Here is a 24,187-nt window from a genome sequence, read left to right on the forward strand (position 1 = left end):
AAAAAAAAAAAAAAAGATGGGGTACTTGTTTCTCATTTCCTGCTTGGGGTGATTTGTCAGTGCTCAAGGACTTCTTTGTATGGAGTCAGCGTTCTGGGCCCGCCTCGTCTCCAGGCCCTCTGCGTCTTTCTTCTGGACGAGGCAGCTGGCTTTGTAATCCTGATCAGGATTCCTCTCTTTTACTAGGTCTGAGACTTTGGCAAAGTTAGGTAACTCTCCAAGCCCCTAAAATGGCACGGTCATCCCTATTCATAAGGTTATTGAAAGGATTAAGTGAGGTGTCAGTAAGGCAGTTGCAAGGTCGCTGGCATGTAATCAGCGGTAGTAGTGGTTATAATTATTGTCATTGTCACCCTCCCCTTCCCCCTCAGTAACGCTGAGAGTTTCCCTCTTTCTGCCTTGGTGTCCAGGAGGGCCAGGAGAATGTGGAGATCCTTCCCTCTGGAGAGCGACCGCAGGCCAACCAGAAACGCATCACTACACCATATATGACCAAGTATGAACGAGCCCGCGTGCTGGGTACCCGAGCCCTCCAGATCGCGTGAGTGTGTGTCCCTTCACTGTCTTTTCCATCAGTCAGGCTACAGTGAGCCTCCAAACTGTTGATGTGGCCCAGCCTGGCACCTGAAAACAGACTCCCTGCTTTCACATGCTAAACAAGGGGGTGCGGGGGGTGCTGTCCCTGTGTGCCAGGCACTGTGCTAGACCCCTGCCCTCAAGGAGTCTGATCCAACAGGAGAAATAGGTCCTGAACATCTGAGAAGTCAAATAACAGTACAGTAGAAGAATAACAATAAAAATATAGAACTCGATGATTGCCTGTCAGGTTAGTGAAGCCAAAAAAGTGTGGATTCAGGAAGTCCTAGACCATTGTGGTCCAGTTAGTTGGGGTGCTGCGGCAGTACCCGCTGGGCTGAAGGTGGTCCTTGACTCAAGGTGGACTACGGCCAGCCCAGAGGAGTGGGAGAGCCCTCCATGCAGAAGCCACGCCAGAGATGTGAAAACACAGAACAATGGTGGGGTTCTGGGGACTTGAAATTAGCAACCTTTCCTTTCCCAGGTTTAGAACCAGTTGAAGAAGAACGAGATTTGGGAGATAGCCAGGAGATAGGCAGAGACCAGAATGTACGGCGACTGCATGTTCAGGCCTCCACAGGCTGTGTGCAGGAGCAAGCCTGCCTACTGAGGTGGTGGGTCTTGAAAGTGCTCTCTGCAGGCAGGTGGCTTTGAGAAAGCAGGGACTCTCGATGAGGCTGAGCCACAGGTGCCTGCTTTTTCTCCCTGTCAGATACGTTACTCTCCCCTCCTGAGGAAGAGTAAGTGGGGGACAGAGAGAGGGCAAGTGTGGTACTGTTGCTCTCTTAGAAGGTCTTCCCAGGGAAACACGAGGCCAAGGAAAGGCGCCCTACACAGACTTCTTACAAGCTGGTGTGGGGAATGCTGGCTCTGTGGCAGTGGAGGTGCTTCAAGCAGGGAATAGTGGAATATAGGCGAGAAGAAAGCTGGGGCCAGAGCTGGAGTTCTGTGTGCTGGAGGAGCAGTGAGGCTAAACCTGTGCATCCCCCTCCCTAGTTTTCAGTCAGCATTGGACTTGATCTCCAGTCCTGTGGTGTGAGATGACCACCGTGTCCACCCTGACAAACGGTTTTCCGGGTGGACAACATTGTTCCTCATCCGTTCAGCAGTAGACCTCTTGCCAGCCTGCTTGCACTCCTTGCGGGCCTGGGAGAAATGAGGGCTGCACTCAGTAGGATAATTTTGGTATCCCTGGGATCAGGATCCTCCAAGCCTGTGCCATCAATTATGGTAGCCACTAGCTACATGTGGCCATTTAAATTTAAATTAAGTAAAGTTAAACAGAATGAAAAGCTCAGTTGTTTGGTCTCATTAGCCACATTTCATGTACTCAGTGGCCACCTGTGGCCTGTAATGGGCAGTGCAGACAGAAGACGTTCCAATCTTGTTGCAAAGCATTCTGTTGGTGCTCTAGTGCTCATCTCGGCTAAAAATGACCCGGCAGAAAGAATAATTCATCAAGTATTTTTCAAACAAGTAGACAGATTGTATGTAAGTTCAAGTCTTTCAACATTGAATAAGATACTGTGCTTGCACCTGTTGGGGAGGCGAAAATGATTAAAGACACAATCCCCCAGTCCTCCCGGTGTTTACTGCCTGGTTGGGGAGACAGATCCCTTCACAAATACCCAGAACCCAAGGCAGATGGGAGTGGTGCTTTACAAGAGATGCAAAAAAGGGGAGAAGAGAGTCATTGCTGGGGTGACTGGAGAAGCCTCCCGAGGAGGTTAGAATTCAAGTGGGGACAGGGAAAGGGAGGTGGTTTTGAGGATGTCCCAGGGCCAGAGACAGAGCAAGGAAAGGTCCAGGTGGAGGCAGGTAAGTGTGTGTGGCTTGTTGTGCGGGAATGGCAAGTAGCTTGGGGCACAAGACTGGAAAAGATGTCACTGGTGCCTTGAGTGACAAGTTCAGAGGATTGGCATGCATTTGGTGGGCAGTGTGGAGCACTTAAAAGTTTGGAGGCAGACATTCAAGACCACTACCAAGTCCCAGCGTCCTGCTTTCTTTGGGAGCAAGGCACGGTCCCACGTGGTTGGGTCCGTAGTGCTCCTTCCGAATAAAGGCTAGGACACTGCAGGCGGGTCCCTTCCTGCTAGGAGGCCGTGGGGAGCCAGGGCCGTAGCTCTCATCCTTAGCGCTAGGCACGCAGCCCTGCACTTAGATGAACACAACGTTTCGTGGATAGTTTTTGGATGACATCTCACTCCAGCTCCTTAGCACCACCTGGTGGCTGGTGTGGACCATAGCCACTTCCTCAGGATCGTTGCTGGGTTCATTTGTGGATGCCTTGGTGCCGACAAATACCTAAGGGCACACCCTCACACTTTGCAGATCGTGTGCACATAGTAGGGGTAGATGAATGAATGCCCTTGAATTATTCATATCTTGAAGGAAAGAAGGCATATGCAGATCAGGAAAAGCATTTTACCATATTCTTTAAAGCTTTCAATTTTGGGGAAATTGAATTATTTGAGAGAAGATATAGGGAAGGTTAAATTCTTGGTCTCTGCCGTTGGGACATGTTCAGGCTTTTGGGAGTAACACATCAAAATAGTAATAAAATTAGTAAATTATTTGGTGTTAACTGGTGCCTCTCAGACTGGCTGATTACCACAGTCACCCCGGGAGCTTTGTAAATGAAGGTTCTCAGGCTCCTTCACTAGAAATTCTATTCAGAGGACCTGAGAACTTGAATTTTCAGTAAGGTCTCCTAGTAATTCTGATGATTATCAGTTTTGGGATTCATTAGTGTAAACTTGAGCTGGAATCATCAAAGGTGGCTTCCTAGAGGAGGTGGGCCCAGAACTAGCACCCCACCCATTTGTGTTCAGAGCCTGTGCTGTGGGTCAGGCATTGCGATGGAGCATGTGGTCCTGGGCCACCAGGTGCTCATTCATGGTCTAATGTGGAAAACATCGAACAAGTAGTTCCAGGGCAGTGAGGCTGGTGCCAGGAGAAGCGTATGCAAACGAGTCAGGGCCCTGAGGATCCAGCTAATGATCTCCAGAGTGGAGACATTCGAGCCTCTCCCAGGCTGGTGGGGAGAGGAAGTGCTCCTGAGAGGACGCAAAAAGGAAACAGCAGTGTCTACCCAGGGAGCCGTAGGAGTTTGGTGTGGCGGGAACGCCGGATAAATATAGGCAGGTAACGTGAGAGGGTGCTAGAAAGGTGAGCAGGGGCCAGACTGATCGTGGACAGAAAGTTAGCAGGTGAGTGCCTGACACCGGCCCCGCATGGAGGCTGGAAGAGCAGGACTTCTGAGGGGGGTTGCCAAGAAGGAAAACGGGCGCCTGGTCCTGAGGCAGGGCCTGGGGGCGTTGGATTAGGGCAGTCAGAAGGCCAGCCTTTGCACATGCCCTTTCTTTGTGCTGGAATACTCTGGTGTGGCCACTAGGTTCAGGAACCTGCTGTAGGCCCTGGGGACGGTCCCTGGCAGGGGAGCTGGCATGGTGAATGTCCTATGGCCTTGTGATGAAAGCTTACACTTGTCCCGTTCATAATAGCTTTCTAAAGTTTATGGATCTTCAGCTTATAAATGAGTGAGCACAGTGGGCAGGAACACGCAGGGTTCAAATCTTGGCTCTGCCACTTACTGGCTGTGTGACCTTGGGCACGTTACTGACCTCTCTGTGCCTCAGTTCCTCATCAGTAAAACAGAAGTAATAATAGTACTCACTTCATGTGAAATAATCTATGTAAAGAGGTGAGAGTCGCGTATGGCACTTAGCGAGTCTTGGCTTGTTAGCCAGTAGTGTTTTAGTATCATCATGTAGGCAAGGCAGGGCTTTTTGTCTTCATTTTCAAATGATGCTGAGATTTGGAGAGCAGTTCAGTACCTCTGGAGGCAAAGTTGAAATCCGGCCTCCTGGCTCCCACTCGTGTATCCTCACAGCCAGTCAGTGCCTCTGAACCACTGCCCATCCATAACGCCTGTCTGCCTAGGCGAGGACTGGGGTGCCGATCCAGCCCTGTTTGTGAAGCGAGCTCCCCAACACCTGTCCCTGTACCCACAGGATGTGTGCCCCTGTGATGGTCGAGCTGGAGGGGGAGACAGATCCCTTGCTCATCGCCATGAAAGAGCTCAAGTAAGTCGCCCAGATCACGGTTCACTGCCCCCGAGTCCGGGGAGGCCTCCTGTGGGTTCTCTGCACACCCTGACCCCCACTTCTTGCTGGGGAAGTGTGGTGCTTGTTTCTGTGGATCCTTAGCTCATTCAGGCGGCAGCCCCCCAGGAAGGAGGAGGGTGGGGGTGGAGGGGCAGGAAAAGGGCAGGGCACTGATGAGACATGACCTCTCCTGGCTGTTAGAATCCCTTGTTCCTGCTGCACTTGGCCTTGCCAGTCAGCCCCCCACTCTTCCCCTCCGCCCCTCCGCCTGGGGATGGCAGAGCCCTTCCAGACCCACAGTCCCACACTCAGGGGTTATTGTAATTCCTTTCCTACAAAGTACATTCATGGTCCCAAGAGGATGCTCCTAAGACTCCTGCACACAGTCTGTCCCCCCTGCTGTGGAGCTGGGGTCCCCAGCCCTCACGTACTTGTGACTTCTTCCCTGCCACAGGGCCCGAAAGATCCCCATCATCATCCGGCGCTACCTGCCCGACGGGAGCTATGAAGATTGGGGGGTAGATGAGCTCATCATCACCGACTGAGCTGGAACCACTTCCTGACGGTGCCTCAGCCCCACTTCTGTTCTCATGTTCTTTATACATGTAAATAATAAACTATTCAGCCTTTCTACCCCTCGGCCTCCAGCTACCTGCTGTGCCCACCCACTTCTTCCCTGTTACCGCCCTGCGGCCCGAGGCGGCACCCATCGCACTGGCCTTGTGACTGTCAGCTCTTTAAGAAGCACCAGGGGCCCTCATCCCCTGTGGATACCCCGCATCCCTCCCTCCATCTCCCCTTCACCAGAGCAAAGGCTGCTGCAGGGAGACATCTCAGCTGCCTTCCCAGCAGACAGACGAGCCTTTGTGCCCAGGGAGCTGGTTGCCACGGAAACCCCCAATTTCCTTTCCAGTGGGGACTGGCTGCAGGGGCTTCTCCCTTCTCAGGAGTATCACAGAGCAGGTCTCATCAAGCCACCCATTGTTTCCTAAGGACCTGCCTCGAGCCTCTTATCATGGGCTCGGATCCCCTTTCAGGAGCAGTGCCCCAGCAGGAAGCTTGGGGATGCACGATCCCCCCCCTACCCCAAGCACAGTACTGCTGGGCAAGTCAGCAGCTGGAGCAAGGACCCAGCACCTGCCCACCCCCGGCCCCCTCAGTCCCCACTGCCCACACACTGTCCTCCGTGGCCCACCTCTGCCCCACCCATACCCTCTCCTTTCTGCCTCTGGGAGATGTCTTATTCCCTTGATCCTCTGAGGCCTTGACTGGGATGGGTGCTGGGATGACGGTGGGTGGAGAAGTAGGGCTCCTGGGTTCAAGGCGTGGCATTAAATCAGGACTGGAACTCATCATCCTCTGCCCAAGTTCTAATGGGTCCTGTTCTCTTCACTCTGCTTACCCAACCTGTGGTAAGACCAATCACGTTGGTTCCTCCTTCCTGGGGCTGGGGGGGGAGGGGGCGGGGGCAGGGATAGGTTATGTAGTGACACCAACAGAGATAGAAGGGAGAACTGGCGCCCTGAGTATTCCAGCCTTGACCTCCATTCTGCTGCTAGCTCCCCTTCCAGGAAGATGAGGAGCTGGGCCAGCCTGACCTCTGCAAGAGGCATGGTCCCCAGGGGTGGGTGCACCCTGGACAAAGTGGGAGTGGTGAGCAGTCCCAGGGGCGGGAGGGGAGTTGACTGCCCTGGAGAAGGGTTAATTCAGGGAGCAGTGGACTTTGCACCCCCTTCCACCCTCCTCCAAGCCCGTGGAATCCTTTAATCAAGTTGGGTGCTGAAATTTCAGCTCTGAAATGCCGCCTTTGTGCTGGCATCCAGGCGGCCGCCCCAGAGTGCGGGGGTCACTTTCTCGGGCCCGTTTCTCTAAATGGTTTCTTTGTTCCTGCTGGGCCACTCAGTATCAGATGTGATTAAAGGGAGATGGGGTTTGGGTGGGGAGGAGAGAAGAGGCTGGGAGAGGGAGTAGGGGGTTAACCCTTAGGGGATAGGGTGTAGGGGAGATGGAGAAAGGGGTGTTTTGGTCCTTTATCAGGGAGTCCGTCCCTTGCTACTCACCTGGCCAGGCCTGGGCATAGTCTCCTCAGTCCTCTCCAGAAACACCTGGCCCCTTCTCTCTACACGTGGAGCCACTACCTGACTGAGGCCCCAGCACATCCGGAACTTGGGTCTAAGGGATGAGCACAAGGCAGGTCTTCCAACTTCTCCAGGGCTATTTGTCCTCTTCCCATATCTCCAGTGACTTCCCAGTAGATCTCATGAGATGCAGGGACCTGGAGTGGTGGTTTCATCTTGATGTAGCCCTTCCCCCTGCCCCGTGGCTCCATGTCCACAGTCCCCTCGAGAGCAGGAGCAGTGAACAGACTGGAAATGGACTAATGTCCTGTTTTTCAACAGAGGCCACAGGGTGGGCTGTAAAAACTACGAGCACATGAGGTTACTACTGACTGATACCTAACAATTAGAGAAAAGGTTATTGCATATTTGAAAACAATAAAGAAGAGACCCAGGAACTAGCATAAGGTTTGTTTCTAAGAATATCGCCACATGAACCAAAATTCGTTTTTTTAGTGGGGACTGGTCTGGTAGGTCGAAAGATAAAACAAATGTTGATTTTAGCAAGGCATCGGGCAGTCTGTGTGGCTACGATAGAGAAATGTGTGCTTCGTGGTGATGTAATTAGATAGATGCAGAATTGATTGGATGGTCTCTCCCTAAGAGTGTAGATAACAGAACTGATGATGGAGAGGGAGTTAGTGGTGTACACAGGGCCTGCTCCTCTTCATTTCAGCCTTTCCATTGGTGACTTGAATGGTGACAAGGTTGCAGATACATAAAGCTCGGAGGAGAGCTGATAAGTAGTAGTCAAGATTCCAAAAGGTTTAATATAGGTGGGAAATGGTCAAATCCAACAAGATGAGATCTGTTAAAGATGAGTATAAAATCGTGCATTTATCTACAACAAAACCAAACAGCAGGAAACATCGTATGTCCGGTTGGGGTGATCTGACTTGGCAGCAGATACCGTCTGTAAGAGCAGGATTTGCAGCTACCACTAAGCTTCATGGGAGCCAGCAGTTGGGGTGAGGTTATCCGAAGAGCTTCCATGACGCAGCTTCCAGATGGGAGTTTGGCCACCCTGGAGGATTGGGCTCGAGCTTGGCACTCCCCACCCCACCCCAGGTCTTGACCAGGAGGTGAGAGGTGGATGAGGGAGCTGGGCTGGAGCAGTGAAAGAAGCGTCACTTCAGATTAAAAGTGAAAGGAGGGCCCGCAGGCAGCGGGCAGGTGGAAGGTGGCGAATGGTGCAGAGGTGGAGTCAGTGCTGCCCTCAAATTCTGGCACCAGCACTCCTTAGCATGCACCTCTCAAAGCTTCAGTTTCCCCATCTGGAAAATGGGGGTACTGATCAGACCCACCCCTCATAGTCCGGAATGACAAAGCACCTGGCCAGGGGGCAGTCAGTAGTACATGGCACCTGTTACTGTTATTATTAGCTGGGGATAAGGAAGACTCCCAACCATTGGAGCCGTCCATCAGTGGAGCACGGTGGTGAAGAGAGTTCCCCTGTCCCCAAGGTGGAATGGCTCCTGGTCCCCAATCACAGCTTGGAATTCTGCTGAGGAAAGAGCTCTTCGGAAGTACTGAAGGGTTCGTTGGCATGTCTGCCCTCCTGGGTTTATGCTTAGACACGGGCAGCGGCTGTGAAGATGGGCTAGATACTGGAGTAGACCTGTGTGCGCGCGCGCGCCTGTGTGTGGCAAGTGGAGGGGTGCACAGAGAGAAGGCCCAGCCACACATTCTAAAGGACCAGGCTTGCTGGCTGCAGACAGCAAGAAGTCAGGCCTGACCTGCCTCTCTTTCAAATATCTGTCCCTTGAAATCTTTGCAAGCCCCCTCCTCTCTGCTGGGCAAGCAAAGGGGCTGCTTGGAGGCGCTCTGACAGTTCCAGCTTGAGCCAGTGAGTAGCCCACCTGCAGTGTGGACACAGCTGGACTGGGGGGAGAGCTCCCATCCCAGGCCTCAGCCCCTGAGCACAGACTGACTCCATTTCGATGCCAGTTGTCCTAACCCACTGCATTGCCCCCACCTTCCTAGGGGAGAGGGTAGAACTTGGGGTGATCTATCCTCTGCATTCCACCCCTAGCTATTTCCAGAAGGTGTTTGAGGAAGCACAGGTACAGGGATAAGAGACCAAGAGACAGGCCAGGTCAGGCCCACCAAGCAGGTAACTGGAACCTTTAATTTTATTATGTGGAATGCTTAATGCAGAGTTAATAGGGGCTGGAGAACCTAGGAGGGGAAGAGGGGAGAGGGAGCTACGAGATAAATAAGAGGGGGCAGTAATGAGTTACATGTGGATTGTGGGGGCTGCAGAACAGGAAAATAGGGGCAGACAGAGCTACATACTTTATTCAGATACCATTGGGAGGCGTAGGGCAAAAGGCCGGGGCAGAATGTACACATGAGGAGTTCAGTGTCTTCAGCCTGCTGCCAGCACCCTGGGTGCTGGGCCCTGCGTCTCCTCTGGGAGCAGAGGGTTTGGGCCTGAGAAACGGTAGCTCTCTGGGAAGCCCAAGGAGTTGGGGCTGCCAGAGCAGGGGCCACAGAGCCTGGTGAGGGAAGACGGGCTTGGCGGGGAGCCGGGAGGAAGGCTCTGAATTGTCTCCGAATCCTTTCCTCACCTCTGGGGGTGTGCCTCAAGGTCTGGGAGGTCACAGTGGAGGACCAGGGGCCCTCTTTCTCCACGAGACAAAGACTGAGGTTACTGGCACAGAATTGGATCTGGGGCCTCTGTGCCAAGTCCTTCCTGTGTTCAGGAGGGGAGGGGGCATGGGGGGGCAGGGATGAGGAGACCTCCCTCTGAGCCCCTACCCCACCCCCACACCCTCCCAGGCTGTTCAAAGCTGTCCTCAGCCCCCAAGGGGCAGACGTAGCCCATTCCAGGCAATGATGCAGGTCTCTGGTTGGCCTTGATCTTAGGCAGGTGGCACAGGTGGCATGGGCTATGTCAGACCCCTCATTTTCCATGAGAGGAAACACAGGCACAGGAGTGGCAAGGCCTCCGATTCCCATCCGACCCTGGGTGCTTCCCCTTCCCACAGGAGGGTGAGTGAGTCCTTCTCGGGTCCTGGGATCGAGGGTCATCCTCGGGGGAAGGTGCCGCCCCTCACCGTTCAGTCTAGGGGCAACAATCACCCTCCTCCTCTGCCCAGCCTAGTAGCCGAGGGCTTTGCCTGGGCCAGAGCCTGGATAGGACAGGGTGGGGTCATCAAAGGCAGTGAGCCAGACAGAAAGCCTTCCCTCAGCTGTCAGCCTCTGCAGCCTCCTCCCCAGCCACCACCAGGCCTGCGATGGGCAAGGAACAGGACGCAAGGGCTGGGGGAGGGACGTGCTACCCAGAGGGGCTGGGCAGGGCTGGTGGTTGACAGGGCCCCCTTTTAAGGCCGGGACAGCGTCGTGTATACTGGCTGCTCCCAGTGTGTGGGGCTGTGGGACTGGGGCCCTGAGGGGCTGGGGTCAGAGATGGCCGTGTAGAGGGGCCGCTGTGAGGGCCCCATGTAGGAGAAGGCCGAGTAGAGGCCAGAGGCCTGGCCCGAATGGCCGTAATAGGGTCCTGAGGGCTGATGGTCAGAGTAGTCAAACTGGGGGCGGGAGATGGAGGGGAAGGCAGAGCCATAGTGGGGCAGACTGAGGGAGGTGTAGGCGATCTGCGAGGTGGATGGCTGGTCGCTGTAGTGTGGGGGCCCCTGGGGCCCCGCGGTCTCTGTCTTCACCTGGGCTTTGGCATCCACACCAGGTGGTGAGACCGTGGGCAGAGCCACGCCTGGCGGCTTGGAGATCCAGGCGGAGTGTCCACTGGCCACAGCCAGGGCGCTGCCCAGCCCATAGCCAGCTGCCGAGTAGCTGCCCACGTGGCCCGGGTGCCCATTGGGCGGCAGGTACTGGTCCAACTCAGCCACATCAAAGGTCTCCATGTTGGACATTACCTCGTGACTGATCTCACCGATGTCCACGTTGCCGAAGTCGATGTGAGGCTTCCCGCCCTCCCCCAGGGAGCGCCCATCCCGCTTGGGGTCTGCCTTGCCCGACTGCAGCTCTGTCTTTGGGGTGGTCGGAGGGGTGGGTGGGCCATGGCTCTGGCCTGGGCGGAAGGGAGACAGAGAGAGAAGCAGGAAATGAGGTCAGAGGCTTATGGATTCTGATGGTTCACCGTCAGACAAGCGGTTCACCTCCAGGAGGCTGAGGGCGGATCCCGGCGTGACCTCGTACGTTTTACGTGTTTGGGCAGCCTGGGTTGGCTTCTATTTATATAACGGTCTTGGGTTGGTCTGCAGTTGTTCATGAAATTCCCCAATCTTAGGGAAGGGTTCTGCCGCCCACCCAGAGCAGGACTTCCTTGGTCACCACCCCTCCTGGAGAGGCCCGCTTCCTTTTGAAAGACCTTTCCCGTTGGAAAGTCTTCTCTCGCAGTTCCCACTGCTCCTTAGCTGCTGAACCCAGTGGGGCCTGGCTGCCCATCCCGCTCACCTGCTCCCCTCCGCGCACGCTTGGCCTCTGCTGGCCGCTCTCCCTGCTGACCTCACCCGCCTCCTCACTCTTCACTCTCTTTCACTTTTGCTGGCTTGCCTGTGCCTCCTCCTGCCGTGGCCCCTGAACAGAGATGTGTCCCCTCTGACCCTTTCCCTCCTCCCAAGGCCCCTTACTCCAGGAGACCGTCCCTCTAAGCCAGCCCCGCTGGCCATGCTGTCAGTGCCCATCACACACCACGCTGTCCACTGTTCCTCCAGCTGCTTTTCCCTGCTCGTTCAGGAGAGCACTGAGGTAACAACCTGCTCCACCCCTGTTCCTTCTTCCATTTTCTCACACACATATTCATTCAGCAAACACTTAGGGGGCACTGTGCCAGGCACAGGGGATACAAGTGTAAATGAAATGGGTCGCTGTCTTCACAAGCTCACAGAATTAGGGAGATCCTGAGACCCACACGTGGCTAGAGTGCAGCTTCAAAAGTGCTGTGATGACGGGGCCTGCACAGGGTTCCAGAGTCCAGCAGAGAAAGCCACTCACCCTGCCCTGGGGACTTGGCCAAGGTCTCACTGAGGAGAGGTAGCTGAGCTGGTCTGTGAAGGCTGAGGAAAAACCCACGCTCACAGTTATGTTCTGAGGTGGTGGTTCTGTACATGGTCCAGGGTCATGCCTCTGCCTTCTCCGTCAGACCAGAGGCAATGCCACGTCCTGCACTGGCCAAGTGCTCTGGACTTTGGGTTTCCATCCTGTGTGACCCTGGGCAGACCCCTATCTTCTCTTAACCAGTTTCCTTATCAGTAAAACAGAGACAATCCCAAGCAGCTCAGACACAGCCTCCTTCCAGAAGCCTTCCTTGACCAGAGTCTGGCAGGTGGCTGGATATTTTTGGAGATCTGACTGGATGGGTGGTGGGTGACTCCTCCCTGGGGTCATGTCCCCTCTGGGTCTTGGGTGGGCTTTGTGTGCACTTGCTTCTTCCTGTCTTAATTCACGTGTGTTCATCCCTGCTCCTCCCTCGACGCCAGGGGCTGGCAAACTGCAGCTTGTGAGCCACATGCGGCTCTTTGGGTATGTACATGGGAGCAATTTTTTGTGTGAATTTTTCTTATTTTAATAGATATGATTAATACTATTACTTGTTATAATATTACTTTAAATTTTCCTTATTTGTAAAAATGTATTTATGGCTCTCAAATAATTTTTAAATTGTTGTGAGGGACCGGATTGGCTCTCCCATCTCAAAAGTTTGCCGACCCCTGCTGTAGACCGTGGGCTTCTGAGTGTCTGCCTGCTCCCGGGCCAGGCACAGAGGAAGACTTGGGACATGTCTTCCCATGAGCCTGAGCCACGCACGGCATTCTCTATGTTATGAACACATGCGAGGCAGCGGTGTTGCCCTCAGAGGTCTCGGAGCCAAAGTGCCTGGGCTCAGACCTCAGCTGTGTGGCAAGTCACCCTTCAAATGAGAGTAGTGAGCGTCACAGCTGAGATCTGAGCCCAGGCAGAGTGGCTGCCTTATCCCAGTTCAGAATGATCGAGTGAGTTAATACACATACAGCAGTTAGCACAGTGCCTGGCACACAATAGGTGCTCAATTCGTGTTAGCTGCTGTTATCACTAATGAGAATGAAACAAGATGCCCTACGTCTGGCCCTTGCATGGCATGTGCTCGACGTCACATGCCGTGTCTCCCCCGTCAGACTGGAGGTGGGAAAACGGCAATGACCTCTTCCCCACCCGGTGTCCCATTTCTCGGAGCCATCCTGTCCCGCCTGACCTTGTGGTCGTTCACCCATGGCCTCCTTAACGGGCCTGTTCACTCAGCAGCAGGGCCCCCTTCCATCAGCCATGCCATCTTGCCCAACTGCCTCCCCTGGCGCCTGAGTCCCCACTGAGCTCCCTCTGAGCCCCTGCACCCCAGCTGGGGTGACTGCGCAGCCTGGCAAGCCCTTCCCAGGGCCCAGGCTTCCGCACCCATCGCAAGCCATCACAGCCCACTCCAGCTCCCAGCCCAGCATTCACCTGACGGATGCTCAGGGTTCCCGTCTGACATCGGGGAGCCCTCTCCGGGGTGCCGGTGGTCCAGGTGGGCGCTCTTGTAGTGGGCCTGGATGGCGGCAGCCCCGCCCTGCTCGGCCTCCCCGCCGGGGCACTCCGACTCCCCCTGCGCTGCTTTCCCGTTCTTCCGTCTCCGAGGCTGGTACTTGTAGTCTGGGTGGTCCTTCTTGTGCTGCATCCGCAGCCGCTCGGCCTCCTCAATGAAGGGGCGCTTGTCACTCTCATTCAGCAGCCTGTGAGGGGGAGCGGCAGTCGGGGGAGACAGCAGAGGGGCCAGATGAGAGGCTGGGGATGGGGAGCCCTGCAAGCAGGACCCAGCATTGAAGCTTGCTCTTTGGTTTATGGGCTGGAAGGTGTGAGGCCCAAGGAACCCCAGGCTCAGAGGGCTGTGATCTCACCCCCAAAACTCTCGGGCTGGGGCATGAGAAGGGTCAGCCAGTTGCTCCTGGTAGCCCCTGAGGGTGGAGTTCGAAGTAGGCATAGAACTTAGGAGGGGCAGATGTCAGTTCGAGGAGAGGAAAAATTCTTATCACCAAAGCTGTCCGCAAGTGGAGCTGGCTGCCTCGTCAGAGGGTGAGCTCCCTGGGACTCGAGGTGTGCAAACGGAGAAGCAGCATGGTGAGGGGGAAAAGCCCAGTCTCTGCTACTTACTAGCTGTGTGACCGTGGGCAAGTCACTTCTCTGAGCCTTAGTTTCTTCACCTACAAAACGAGGATGACAATAACCTACTTCACCGGGTGTGGGACTGGTCAAGATAATGGAGGTGAAGCATTTGCACCAGGCCTGACAAGGAGAGGGCACCTGAGAAACAGGTGCGATTCTAATGCTGCTTGGGGGGGGAGGGGTGTTGGACAGGAGGACTTGGGTGGGCCCATCTTAACTCTGGAAAACTGATTCTGTGAACTCCAGCGTGCTGGGCAGAGGGGCGGGATGTGAGTGCCCTTGGCTGCCCCCTGGGGAATCATAGCTCCTTGTCCATGGGTGACAGAGTACAGGAAGCCAGACGCTCTTCCCAGACCCGGACGGGGGTGGACAAATCCTCTCCCCAGTCCGTGACCAGCCAGTGGAGGGCAGCCCTGAAGGCACTGCCCCTGCCCACTGGACTCCAGCCTCAGGCCAGGACTGGAGGGTGGAGAAGGGGGTGTTTCCAGAGCTTGGCTGCCCCAGGGTGAGGAGGGCAGGATGGGGTACCTTGCAGAGGGTGCTAAGTGGAAAGAACACACACCTAGACATAAGGGACGCTGGAGGAGCAGCTCTGTCCCTCTGCCCAAAGGGCGGCTCTCTCCAGCTCCCCCCACCCCCAGTGGGTGCCCTCTTCTCCCAGTTAGCAGGAGGCAGAGCCCTCCCCACCCAGGATGGGAGCGGGTGGTCATACCAGGCACCTCCTTCCCGGCAGCAGCATTCCTCTGCAGCTTAGCCTCCCCCGCTGTCCCCTCCCCCCCGGCTGTGGAGCCCAGCCCCGGCCCAGCTTTCTCCAAGGATCCCTCTAGCCGAGTGAGGGGATGGGGACCCCAGGGCCTCAGGAGTCGGGTGTGGGATACAGACTTCTTCCCACCAGCCATGCCCCCACAGCCAGGTTCTCTGGGAGGCTGGGCCCAGGGGAGTGGGTGGGGCAGGCCCTGAAGGTGTGTGTGGGTGCGTGGCGGGTAGAACTGTATTAAGGGAGCAGAGCAGGCTCGGCCATAACAGAGGCTCCCGGGATGGCTGGGGCCACTGAGCTTGGTCTCCCCCCCCAAACCTTCCGTGTGCCCTCTGCCCAGCTGGCAATTGGGTGTGAATCAGCAAGAAAATGGCAGGGGGTGCAGAGGGAGGGCACAGGCCAGAAGGGAGGGAAGAATGCAACACTGCATCCCACGGTCACTTCCCCTGCTGGTTCCCCGCAGTACCAGGTTAGCCTGGATAGAAACCTAACCTCAGGCCCGCCTGCCATCCCCAACCCCAGCCCTAACCCCGGCCTGGTCCGGTCCAGTCCGGCCCCTCACTGGCTGCAGAGGCGAACCCCACCTCCAACCTCAACCCCAGCCTCACCCCGACTTCAGCTCTGTGCAGGCTCTCCTGACCCCAAACCCATCCTGCCCTACCACAGAGAGCCCATCCCAAATCTAACCTTGACTCCAGGCCGGCCCTCATTCAGCACTGTCCTCCTCCGCCCCCATGTCACCCACCGCTGTCACCCACAGCTCTAACAGCAAACCCAATCCTCATCTGCACCTTCACTTCACCTCTGTCCTCTGGGTCTCCAAGATTTGGAATAGGGGTGGGGAGAGGACTGGTTCCCTGACCAAACTGGAACCCCCAACCTGGGGGGCTCCCAAGGTGGGGCACTGGCCTACTCCATCCACTCCTCCTGGCAGGGAAGGGGCCTGTGAACCTGGGATGGGGAGTGGGGGGGGGTGCGGCGGTCAGGAGAGGCTCTAGCCTGGGACTTCCTTTTACTCTCTTGGCTCTAATTATTCTCTCCAGGCAGGTCAACCCACACACAGCCAGTACCATGTGATCTGCACCCAACAGTCCTCTCCCAGGCGGGTGCCAAAGTTAGCATGACTGTCGGAGTTCACATAGCCACTTAGGAACCAGGACCTGGACGCTGATGTGTCTAGCCCCGATCTACCTCCAGCACCCCACACAGTCTGTCCATCTGTCTCTCTTTTCAGGTGTAGGGCCCCTGTTCTCCAGCTCTGCCTACCGAATCATCCCCTTCCTGATGGCCGGGGAGTCATGAGCTGGCCGGGGCCTCAGGAGCCCATGGAGAGACTGGCCAGCTCAGCTGGGGTCCAGGTGCCTCTCAGGATCCCACCCTGGGTCCAGGTAGCACGCCCACATGTTGGCACAGTCTTTGATCCTTGGCATTGTCCTGCCACCCTCCTACCCCTGGGATTGGGTCCTGAGCAAGCAGTGCCTGCTTTCCTGATTGCCCCACTCCAGGTTGGCCCCTGGGGGGCACCCTGGGCCCCTGTGCGCACACCTTGAGTGGTGGCCAGGAAGGATTCCTCTTGAGGGAGCCCAAGCCCAGGGTTGTGGGCTGGGTGAACAGGGAAAGGGACAGTGGAGGGTCCAATCTTAAATCCTTGGTGATGGGGTGGTGGGAGAAGTGGGGGTTCATCCTTGCTCTGATGCTCTCATTGGACTCGTGCTGTGGTCTGCTCACGGTCCCCAGGGCCTGCTCTGTCTGCCTGTCTGTCTCCCACTTGGCGGTCTGTCTCTCACTTGTTCTTTTCCATCCCATGGCACCAAGGGTACTGGCCTACGCGGGTGTGAATGAACCTTGGGCAGAGGAGCTAGCTTTGACTTCGGCAGAGCTGGACCCCCTGGGTCCACATGGTAGGTTAGCTGCTGAGCCTGGGGCCTGCCCAGGATGAGCAGAGCGCTGGGGGCTGAGAGGGGGAGAAGGGGCACCAGGCCTTCAGCAAACACATGGCCAAGGACAGGGCCAGGGGACTGGAAGTGGTTCTCTCTTGGTCTCTTGGGGGCCCTCCTGCTCCTCGCATCCCCCTAAGCCTTTGGCCTTCTGGACCCAATCCCCACTGTGCGGAGGCAGCAGCAAGGGGGTGGCAGGCTCCTCTGACAAAGGTGAGCCTCACTGCTCTCCTCTTCTTTGCCCCTACCCTCACAACCTCCTGACCACGCCTTAGAGTGAAGGGGTGACCCACCATTGTCACCAAGGGCGGTGCAGGGAAAGGCCGCTGGACGAAGAGTCAGGAGACCTGGGGTCTGGTCCTGGCTCTGCCACCAGCTGTTACGTGGCCTTTGCGGTCCCTTTCCCTTTCAGGGCTGTCTCTTGGGCAGCCTAGTGGGGAATCAGGTGACCTCTGCAGGGTCGCATCTCCTGGAGCCCCTGTTCTCTTTGTGAGCCGCCCAGGACTCTGGGGGTGGGGGTTGCCCTGCTCAACGTGTTCCCAAGGGTGCAGGGCTGAAACCCAGACCCAAGGGGAGGGTCCGCCAACGTCCTCCTTGGGGAGATGTTTTCCCCCCAGAGGTTTGGGCTGGTCCCTGGGAGCGTGGGACTCTGAGGGACCCTGGGTAGGAAGGGGGCCAAGCTTTCCTCCTGGCCAGGGCTCTTAGCTCCCGCTTCTGGGCTGGAGGGGTAGGAGGTTACTCAATGCTGGGTGGGGCCCTGGAAAGAAAGATGGCGCCGAACTGGGAGCAGGAGGGAGAGAGAGACAAGCCTGGCAGCTTTGGGGCAGGGTGGGAGCGGGAGGCTCTTTTCCGCCCTGGACTGAAGGAGAGTGGGGTCAGGGGGGCACACCGAAGGCAGTGGGCGAGGACAGGACCCTGTAGAGTTGTCCCGCAGTCGTTCTCCGTCCCTCACTCAGACTCCCGTCTAAATTCCTTGCTTTCCTTGAGCTTTCCCGACTTCTCCATCGGGCTGCCTCAGTTTCCCTGCCTCTCCAGCCAGGCCTTGAGTTCTTCCCCAAGCGTTTCCCCCTCATCCCACACCACGGGAGTTGGTGGCAGTGGCCCCGCTGCGTGTGCGTGCCTGTAGGAAGGCGGTCAGCGCAGGCCTGCGGCGTGAGCCCTCCGCCATCCTTCCGTCCTTCCCGCCTTGACTCCCCCAGAAGCCCAGGCCCTACCGCCTGCCACCGACAGGATTCCAACCACGAGGGGGCGCCTTCCCGGCCGCTGCCCCGGGTGGGGAGCCAGCGCCACCCTAAGGGGGCACTAGTGGGGGCAGGGCGGGCCCGATGCCCACACTTGGTCTCCCAGCCCCGTCAGGAGGGGACTGTCCCCTGGAGAAGGGCCCCAGGAGTCCCCGTCCGGCCTGAGCCCACCCGCATCTGAAGGGCCGGCGGAAGGTCCCGGAGGCGGGTGGGCGCTCACCTCCAGAGCTTGCCCAGCGTCTTGCTGAGCTCGGCGTTGTGCAGGTGAGGATACTGGTCGGCCAGCTTCCTGCGCGCCGCCTGCGCCCACACCATGAAGGCGTTCATGGGCCGCTTGACGTGCGGTTTGCTCTTGCTGGCGCCATTGACGCGCACGGGCATGGGCACCAGCGTCCAGTCGTAGCCGCTCAGCACCTGGCTGACGGCCTCGCGGATGCACACGGGGAACTTGTCATCGTCCGCCTCGCCGTCCTGCTGCTCCTTCTTGACCTTGCCCAGCTCGCCGGGCCCGGGGCTGGCTCCCAGGCCCGACCCGCCGCCGCCGCCGCCGCCGCCGTCGGGCCCCAGCGAGGGCGCGCTCCCCGGGGACAGGCAGCGGGGCTCCTCAGAGCCTACGGGACTCAGCTCCACCTCGGAGAGGTCCTGCTCCTCCGCCATGTCGCCCCCGGCCACTGCCGCCTCGGCCGCCTCCCCGGGGCCCGCCGCCGGGGTCCTTGCGAAGAGTCCCACGCTCACCTGGACGGGAAGGAGGGCGGGATGGAGCGGCCGCTCGCACAGCCCCGACGGCGGCCCGGGAGGCGACGCGGGCACAGCCCCGAGGTGGTGCCCGCCTTGTTCCCCGCAAATCCACTGCAGCCCCGGGGGCCCGCGCACATGCTAGACCCTGCTCGGCCTCCTAGCTCCCGCCTCCACGTCTTCCCACCACCTGGCCCCAACCGTCTCTTGGTGTGGGTGGGTTTGGGTGGTTTTTTTTTAACCTCCTTTTGGGTGGAGGTTTGTTGATGGAAAGGAAGAAAAACGGACTCTTTATTCTGCTCTAATCCCGGCTCCTGGAATTTCCCACCTTTTCGCTCACCTTTCCTTCTTCCCTTCCGTCTGCCCCCGACGAGTCTAGAGGAGCTGGGTGAGGGGTGGGTGCGGATGTCAGCCTCTCTCCACCCCACACCCCACACCCCACAGCGGGGTCCCAGACCTAGGCCCAGCAAGGGAGGAGCGGAGGGGCGGACTGCGCACTCACTCACCTCCTCGGACCTCTCCTCCAGTCTGGGGCTCGTCCTTAGGAAGTGGAAAACCGTGTCCCAAGGTGTGCGGTCCAGCTCGGGGCTGGAGGGTGACGCTGGTGGGCTGGGAGGGAGGGGCTGGGGGCCCCTGAGCTTCAGGCCACGGCCTCGTCAGGACGGAGCCTGAATCCTCACCGCCAACCACCCTGGCCGGACAGCCTGAGACTGACTGAGCACTGAGCTGCTGCCGAGGGCTGGGGAAGGAAGGAGGGGGAGAGGGGGANCATCTCTTTTTCATTAGTCAATTTTTTAACATGATAGGAAAAGGAGGAGGACAGACAGACAGAATAGAGGGGGAGGGGAGGGAGGGAAGGGCAGAAGGTGGAGCCTCCAGCGCTTTCCTTCGTCCCCAACACTCAGGGCTCCTCCGTCAGGCCCCCCCACCCCATCTCCCTGCGCTGCTGCCCCAGGCCCGTCTTGGGGCCTGAGCTTAATCGGGGAGGTGTAGGCGGTGGGGTTAGCCAGGCAGGTCAGGAAAGCAAAGGATGCAGGTGGGTGGGGTCAAGACCTATTGCTTGGAGGAAAATTGGGCCCAACTGGGATCCCCAATCTCTGCCTCAGACAGCAGGGTGGGCAGTTGGCAAAAGATTGGGGAAGGATGAAAAGAAGGCAGGTAAAGGTCCTGTTGACATGTGAGGGCAGCTGGCTTGTGTGGCTTCCCTTTAAGATGTCTTATGAGTGCCTAATAGAGTGCCTGTGGCCAGACCTTCCTTCCCAGCCATCCACCATGCCTCAACCCCCACTCAGGCTGCCCTCTCTGTCTCAGCTTAGAGACGTCCAGGTCTATACCTGGTATGGCAGGGTGTACTGGGACACCCCCTGCCCAGTGCAGATGCCCAGCCTGACCCCTGGTCCCTTCTCATTGGACACCTGCTCAAGTAAAGGTGGGCTGGCTCAAGGAAAAAGACAGGACTGAAGTTCCCAGGAGGCTGGGCTTGGGACGGAAGGCCCCCTTTAAGTAGGTCTGAAAGGCTTTTGGGACCTCACTTCCTAGGACCCAACTCTCTTCACACTGGGTTCACATTCTGTTGGTGTGGGGGTCCCAGTCCTGGTTACCATGAAGTCCCCCATGCCCCCAGCAGGAGAAAGGGTGGGGAGTTGCCCTGCCCCCCTCTCCTCGTCTTTGTCCGTTTCTCTCCGAAGCCCCCTCCCCAGCTTGGTGACCCCCTCCGTTTTTCTGTCGTGCTCATCACCCAAGGCTCCTTTTTCTCTCTTCCTTCCCCAGGTCTGTCCTCCAAAGGTCACAGCCCATCTCTCTTCTCCATGGGCGGGTGTGGAGGTGGAGGTGGGATGTGCATGGAGGGGCAGATGGAGCCTAGGCCGCACTGGCAACCAGGTATGGCTCCGAGCTCCTCAGCAGCTGGGCAAGGCCCCAGGCCTACCCCAGGGGAGTCCTGTCTGGAGTGGGGCTGGAAAGGGGGTCTAGGCAAGGCCTCATGCTCAGGAAAGGCCAAGGGGGTGGAGGGGGGTGGGTAATGGGACACAATGAGGTAGTCACACGAGGCGAAGGCATGTTGGGGGTGGGGGGAGCGGACATTGGAACACACACACACACACACACATGCTCGCACACACAACCAGCCAGACAATCAGGCCAGTGTGTCTGGGGCCTCGGAGCCCAGTGAATTAGGAGTTTGATAAGGGTTTTCTCTTTCTCTCGCTTGCCGGCCTTGGACAATCTCCCCCCAGTTTTCCTCGACGCCACCCCCGGCGCTGCCAACCCTCCTCCCCCCGCCTCCCTTCTCTTCCCTGTGCCCAGACTCTTGTTCGGGGCCTTGAAACAGTGAGCTGTCTTTGTTCGAAATACAGGTGAACGGCAATCATGTGATTAACACACACACACATAAAAAGCTTTTTAACAGCGCCCGCCCGGCTTCAGAACCGCCCAGAGAGGAGCCGCCCTGGATGGACAGAGGGACGGAGGGACGAGCATCCAGCCGGTCGTGTCCGGCTGCCCGCAGCAGTCTCGGACACCCGCTGCTGCCCGCCTGCCTGGCATCTCTCGATCCCGGTGGGTCCCCATTCATCCTTCCACCCTTGGTTCCTCCTCTTCGAGGGAAGGGCCTCCCTGCCCCCTGTGGTGTCTGTGATTTGGTCCTGAGACCCCCTAGGGCAGAGAGGGGTAGCTGTGGAGAGTGAGACCCCAGGGTAGGAAGCTGAGTGTGGGGTCCACAGCTCCCCTCTCTGACTTCCCGCCTCCTCCCTTATCCTCCTTGGCCCAGCTGTGCCAGGATGGGGGTGGGGGTGGCAGTGGGCGCTCTGGGTCTGCAGAGAAGCCACAGTGGACAGAGGGGGGCCTCTCTCTTCCCCTCCCTCGTATTTTTCTCTCTCTCCCTCTCTCCTCCTGTTTCCTCAGTGCCATGCTTGAGCTTTTCTGCTGAGAGGTACTGGATGAAGCAGGTGGGCCTGCAGGGTGGGGGGAAGGGCTGTCAGAAGTCCAGGGCTGTGGGGGTGGGGCCCCCTGTCGTGATCACTTTTCCCCCACCCAACCACCATGCTGGCAACTGTGATCCCCTCCATCCCATCTCAGGCCCTGGGGACCCAGCTTCCTCCAGCAGGGGAGTTTGAAGGCCCCTATATTCATCCTTGGAGAACAGGGGGTTTGGAGAGGGGGGAGGGGTCCTGGATGAAGACACCAGGCCTCTGCCCTAGGCAGAACAACCAGGGGGGCCAGCTCAGAGTGGGTGGGGTTCCTTTTCCCCTTATTCCTGACCCTTCCCTCACCACACCTCAATCCAATCTGCCCATCCTCAGTGAGGTGTGGTGACAGGTGGATTCTCGCCTGTTCTCTCTCCCCAGCAGACAGGGGCCCCAAGTGCGAGTACTGGTGGAGATTCAGGCTTCTTTTCCTGGGCGGAAAGGCCTTTCAGGAGCAACAGGGTTTTCCTGGGATCCAACCTGGGTGCTGCTGACACTGGTCCCAGATGTACTCCTCAGCTGGCCACAGAGAGGAGGAGAGAGAATGAAATTCTGTCAATCATTGCAAAGCCCACTGATGACCCCGCCTGGCAGAGCTGCTTTGGTCAGCAGTGACCCTTAACCCCTTAGCTCCCTGAGCCCTCTTCCCAGGGCACTGGTCCTGTTTTGTGGAAGGCTCTGCCCTCGGTTCCCTGCCCTGGGCCCCACTCCCTCATTTGTTACCTGGGGCAACGATCACCCTCCTGCCCTGCCTGCCTCCTAGGACAGCTGAGACGAGATGGGGAAATCTGCTGTTCCCAGAGCCAGGGGCCGTGCAGGGGAGAGGGGTGGCACTGGTCAAGTCGAGCCTTTGCTCCAGCCTCAGTCTACCCAGGTGGGCATGAGACTTTCTTCCCGACTCCCTCAGGGGACAGGGCTGAGGACCAGATGAGAAAGCACTCTGCCACCTCCAGGTGCTGTGTGGATGAGACCTGCTGTCTTCCTCCTTCCATCAGGCCTGTGCCCCCTCCCAGGGCCTCAGACTCACGGCGCCCTCCAGTTCCCTGAGGGCCTTGCATCCCTCCCTGCTTGCCTGTGGAGACAGGGTTGGCCTAGGGCAGCACCTGTCAGCGTAAATCCCGTTCTTCGGGGCCCGAGTGGGGCCTGAGATTCTGCATTTGCTCCCAGCACCTGTCTAGACTCTAGAGCACTGATTCTAACTCTTGCTGTACTTTAGAATCTTACGGAGTTTTAAAAAAATACAGAAGCCCAGATCCTACCACACACTGGCTAATTCAGAATTTCTGGGGATGGGGTCCAGACGTTTACTTTTTAAATCTCCTTTGGGGACTTGCCCGCCCTCGTTTGGCTCTCGGGACCCCTGAGGCTGTGATGACCACCTTGCAGAACCCAAAAATCTGCAGGGAGAGGGGAGAGGAGCTGGAGGCCAGAAGTGCAGTGAGGCTGGGGTGTGGCAAGGGAGGGGCTGGGCATTGGAGAGGGGGAGAGCTGAGGGGACATAGCTCAGGGGTCAAGGGTACGGTAGTGACCAGAACAGAAGCTTAGCTGGGGGAGTGTATGGGGAGTGTGTGGGGGCTCCCTCGTCTGTTCCCTAGGCCACCCCCAGCTCTGGACAGGCCGCGTTCTTGTCGGTTCGGGGCGCAGTAGAAAGAGCACTGGACTGGGAGTGAGGAAATCCCGCCGCAGGCCCCCACATGGCCTTGCGCATATTATGCTGTTAACCTCTCAGGACTTGGTTTTCGCACCTGTAAAGCGTTGATGATTTCCTCTATCACTCACTGTGTTTTCGAGTGGATGGAAGAATTAAATAAGAACCCATCCATATGTACCTACCTCCATGTTTGGTACCTAGTAACACATGGTAATTAGAAAAAGTACTTCATGTATTGGGAGATGGGGAAGGGCAGTCACTTCAGTTCAAGGGCACAGGTATTTGCTGAGCAGCTACTGGGGACCTGCCTTCAGGAGTTTTTCATCTGCCTGTCGACTCCCAACATCAGACCAGGGTGGTGTGTGATAAGTCCGCGGGTGGGCCTCCCCGCCTGTGCCCCTCACTGCTAGAGCCTCCCTGCGAGCCTGCCCAGCTCTGAGCACCCCCGTCACTGGACTCACTCTGCCCTCTCAGTAGGCGCTATAATTACTCTCCTTCTAAGAAGGAAACTGAGGCAAAGAGAGGTTCAGTGGTGAGCCCGAGCTCACCCAGCTGATGACGGGAGGACGTGGACTGGCACCTGCGGTTTACCTCCCAAGCCCAGCTTCTGACCACTCAGCTCTACTGCCACTAGACCCCAGGCACAGTCATGCGGGCCAGCCCCCTCCTGCTCCCTGCCCCCCAAGCCGTTCCACTTGCTCTGCCACCCCAGCCACTGCTTGCAGTCCAGCTCAGAGGCCCTCTCTTCAGGGATGCACTCCTGGATGCCTTGGTTGGAATTCTCTTTCTGTATTACTTTCCTGTGGAGGTGAGGCAGACATTTTATGCCTGCCTCACCTCCTCACACACAGCCTGGCATCCAGGCCAGTCTCCGCTTCCTTCTGGGAGGCCCCTGAGGGTAGGGCCATGCCTTCTTCTCGGCCTCTCCAGGGCCTAGGCTGAGTTGAGTTGCTGGCATAGCTCCAAG

General features: G+C 57.6%; 2 protein-coding genes across 3 annotated transcripts in view; one reads left to right on the forward strand and one right to left on the reverse strand.

Annotated features, from left to right (window-relative positions):
• Positions 1 to 5,315, forward strand: part of POLR2F (RNA polymerase II, I and III subunit F) — an 11,478-nt gene extending 6,163 nt beyond the window's left edge. Inside the window, exons 3-5 of the mRNA XM_019664625.1 lie at positions 411 to 541; positions 4,590 to 4,661; positions 5,137 to 5,315. Of these exons, the coding sequence (XP_019520170.1) occupies positions 411 to 541; positions 4,590 to 4,661; positions 5,137 to 5,227 (294 nt within the window). The 3' untranslated portion in view covers positions 5,228 to 5,315. The remainder of the gene's footprint in view (positions 1 to 410; positions 542 to 4,589; positions 4,662 to 5,136) is intronic.
• A 3,598-nt stretch (positions 5,316 to 8,913) lies between these two features.
• SOX10 (SRY-box transcription factor 10) lies at positions 8,914 to 19,309 on the reverse strand. Of its 2 annotated transcripts, none has more exons than XM_019664623.1 (4): positions 19,113 to 19,309; positions 18,092 to 18,606; positions 13,238 to 13,506; positions 8,914 to 10,829 (listed from the first exon to the last, which is right to left on the reverse strand). In XM_019664623.1, the coding sequence occupies exons 2-4, from the start codon at positions 18,526 to 18,528 to the stop codon at positions 10,126 to 10,128; spliced, it is 1,410 nt and encodes a 469-aa protein (XP_019520168.1). In that variant the 5' UTR covers positions 18,529 to 18,606; positions 19,113 to 19,309; the 3' UTR covers positions 8,914 to 10,125. The 2 variants fall into 2 exon arrangements, with proteins under 2 accessions (XP_019520168.1, XP_019520169.1); XM_019664624.1 differs by lacking the exon at positions 19,113 to 19,309 and adding an exon at positions 18,947 to 18,984.
• Between the last annotated feature and the right edge of the window lie 4,878 nt (positions 19,310 to 24,187).

Source organism: Hipposideros armiger, unplaced genomic scaffold (genome assembly GCF_001890085.2).
Source record: "Hipposideros armiger isolate ML-2016 unplaced genomic scaffold, ASM189008v1 scaffold_426, whole genome shotgun sequence".
Classification (NCBI taxonomy): Eukaryota; Metazoa; Chordata; class Mammalia; order Chiroptera; family Hipposideridae; genus Hipposideros; species Hipposideros armiger.

Coding starts and splice junctions, on each gene's coding strand:
- SOX10 (XM_019664623.1), bottom strand. CDS start 18,528: ATGGCGGAGGAGCAGGACCTCTCCGAGGTGGAGCTGAGTCCCGTAGGC. Junction 13,507..18,091: donor ACGCTGGGCAAGCTCTGGAG/GTGAGCGCCCAC, acceptor TCCCCCTCACAG/GCTGCTGAATGAGAGTGACA. Junction 10,830..13,237: donor GAACCCTGAGCATCCGTCAG/GTGAATGCTGGG, acceptor CCTTCCGCCCAG/GCCAGAGCCATGGCCCACCC.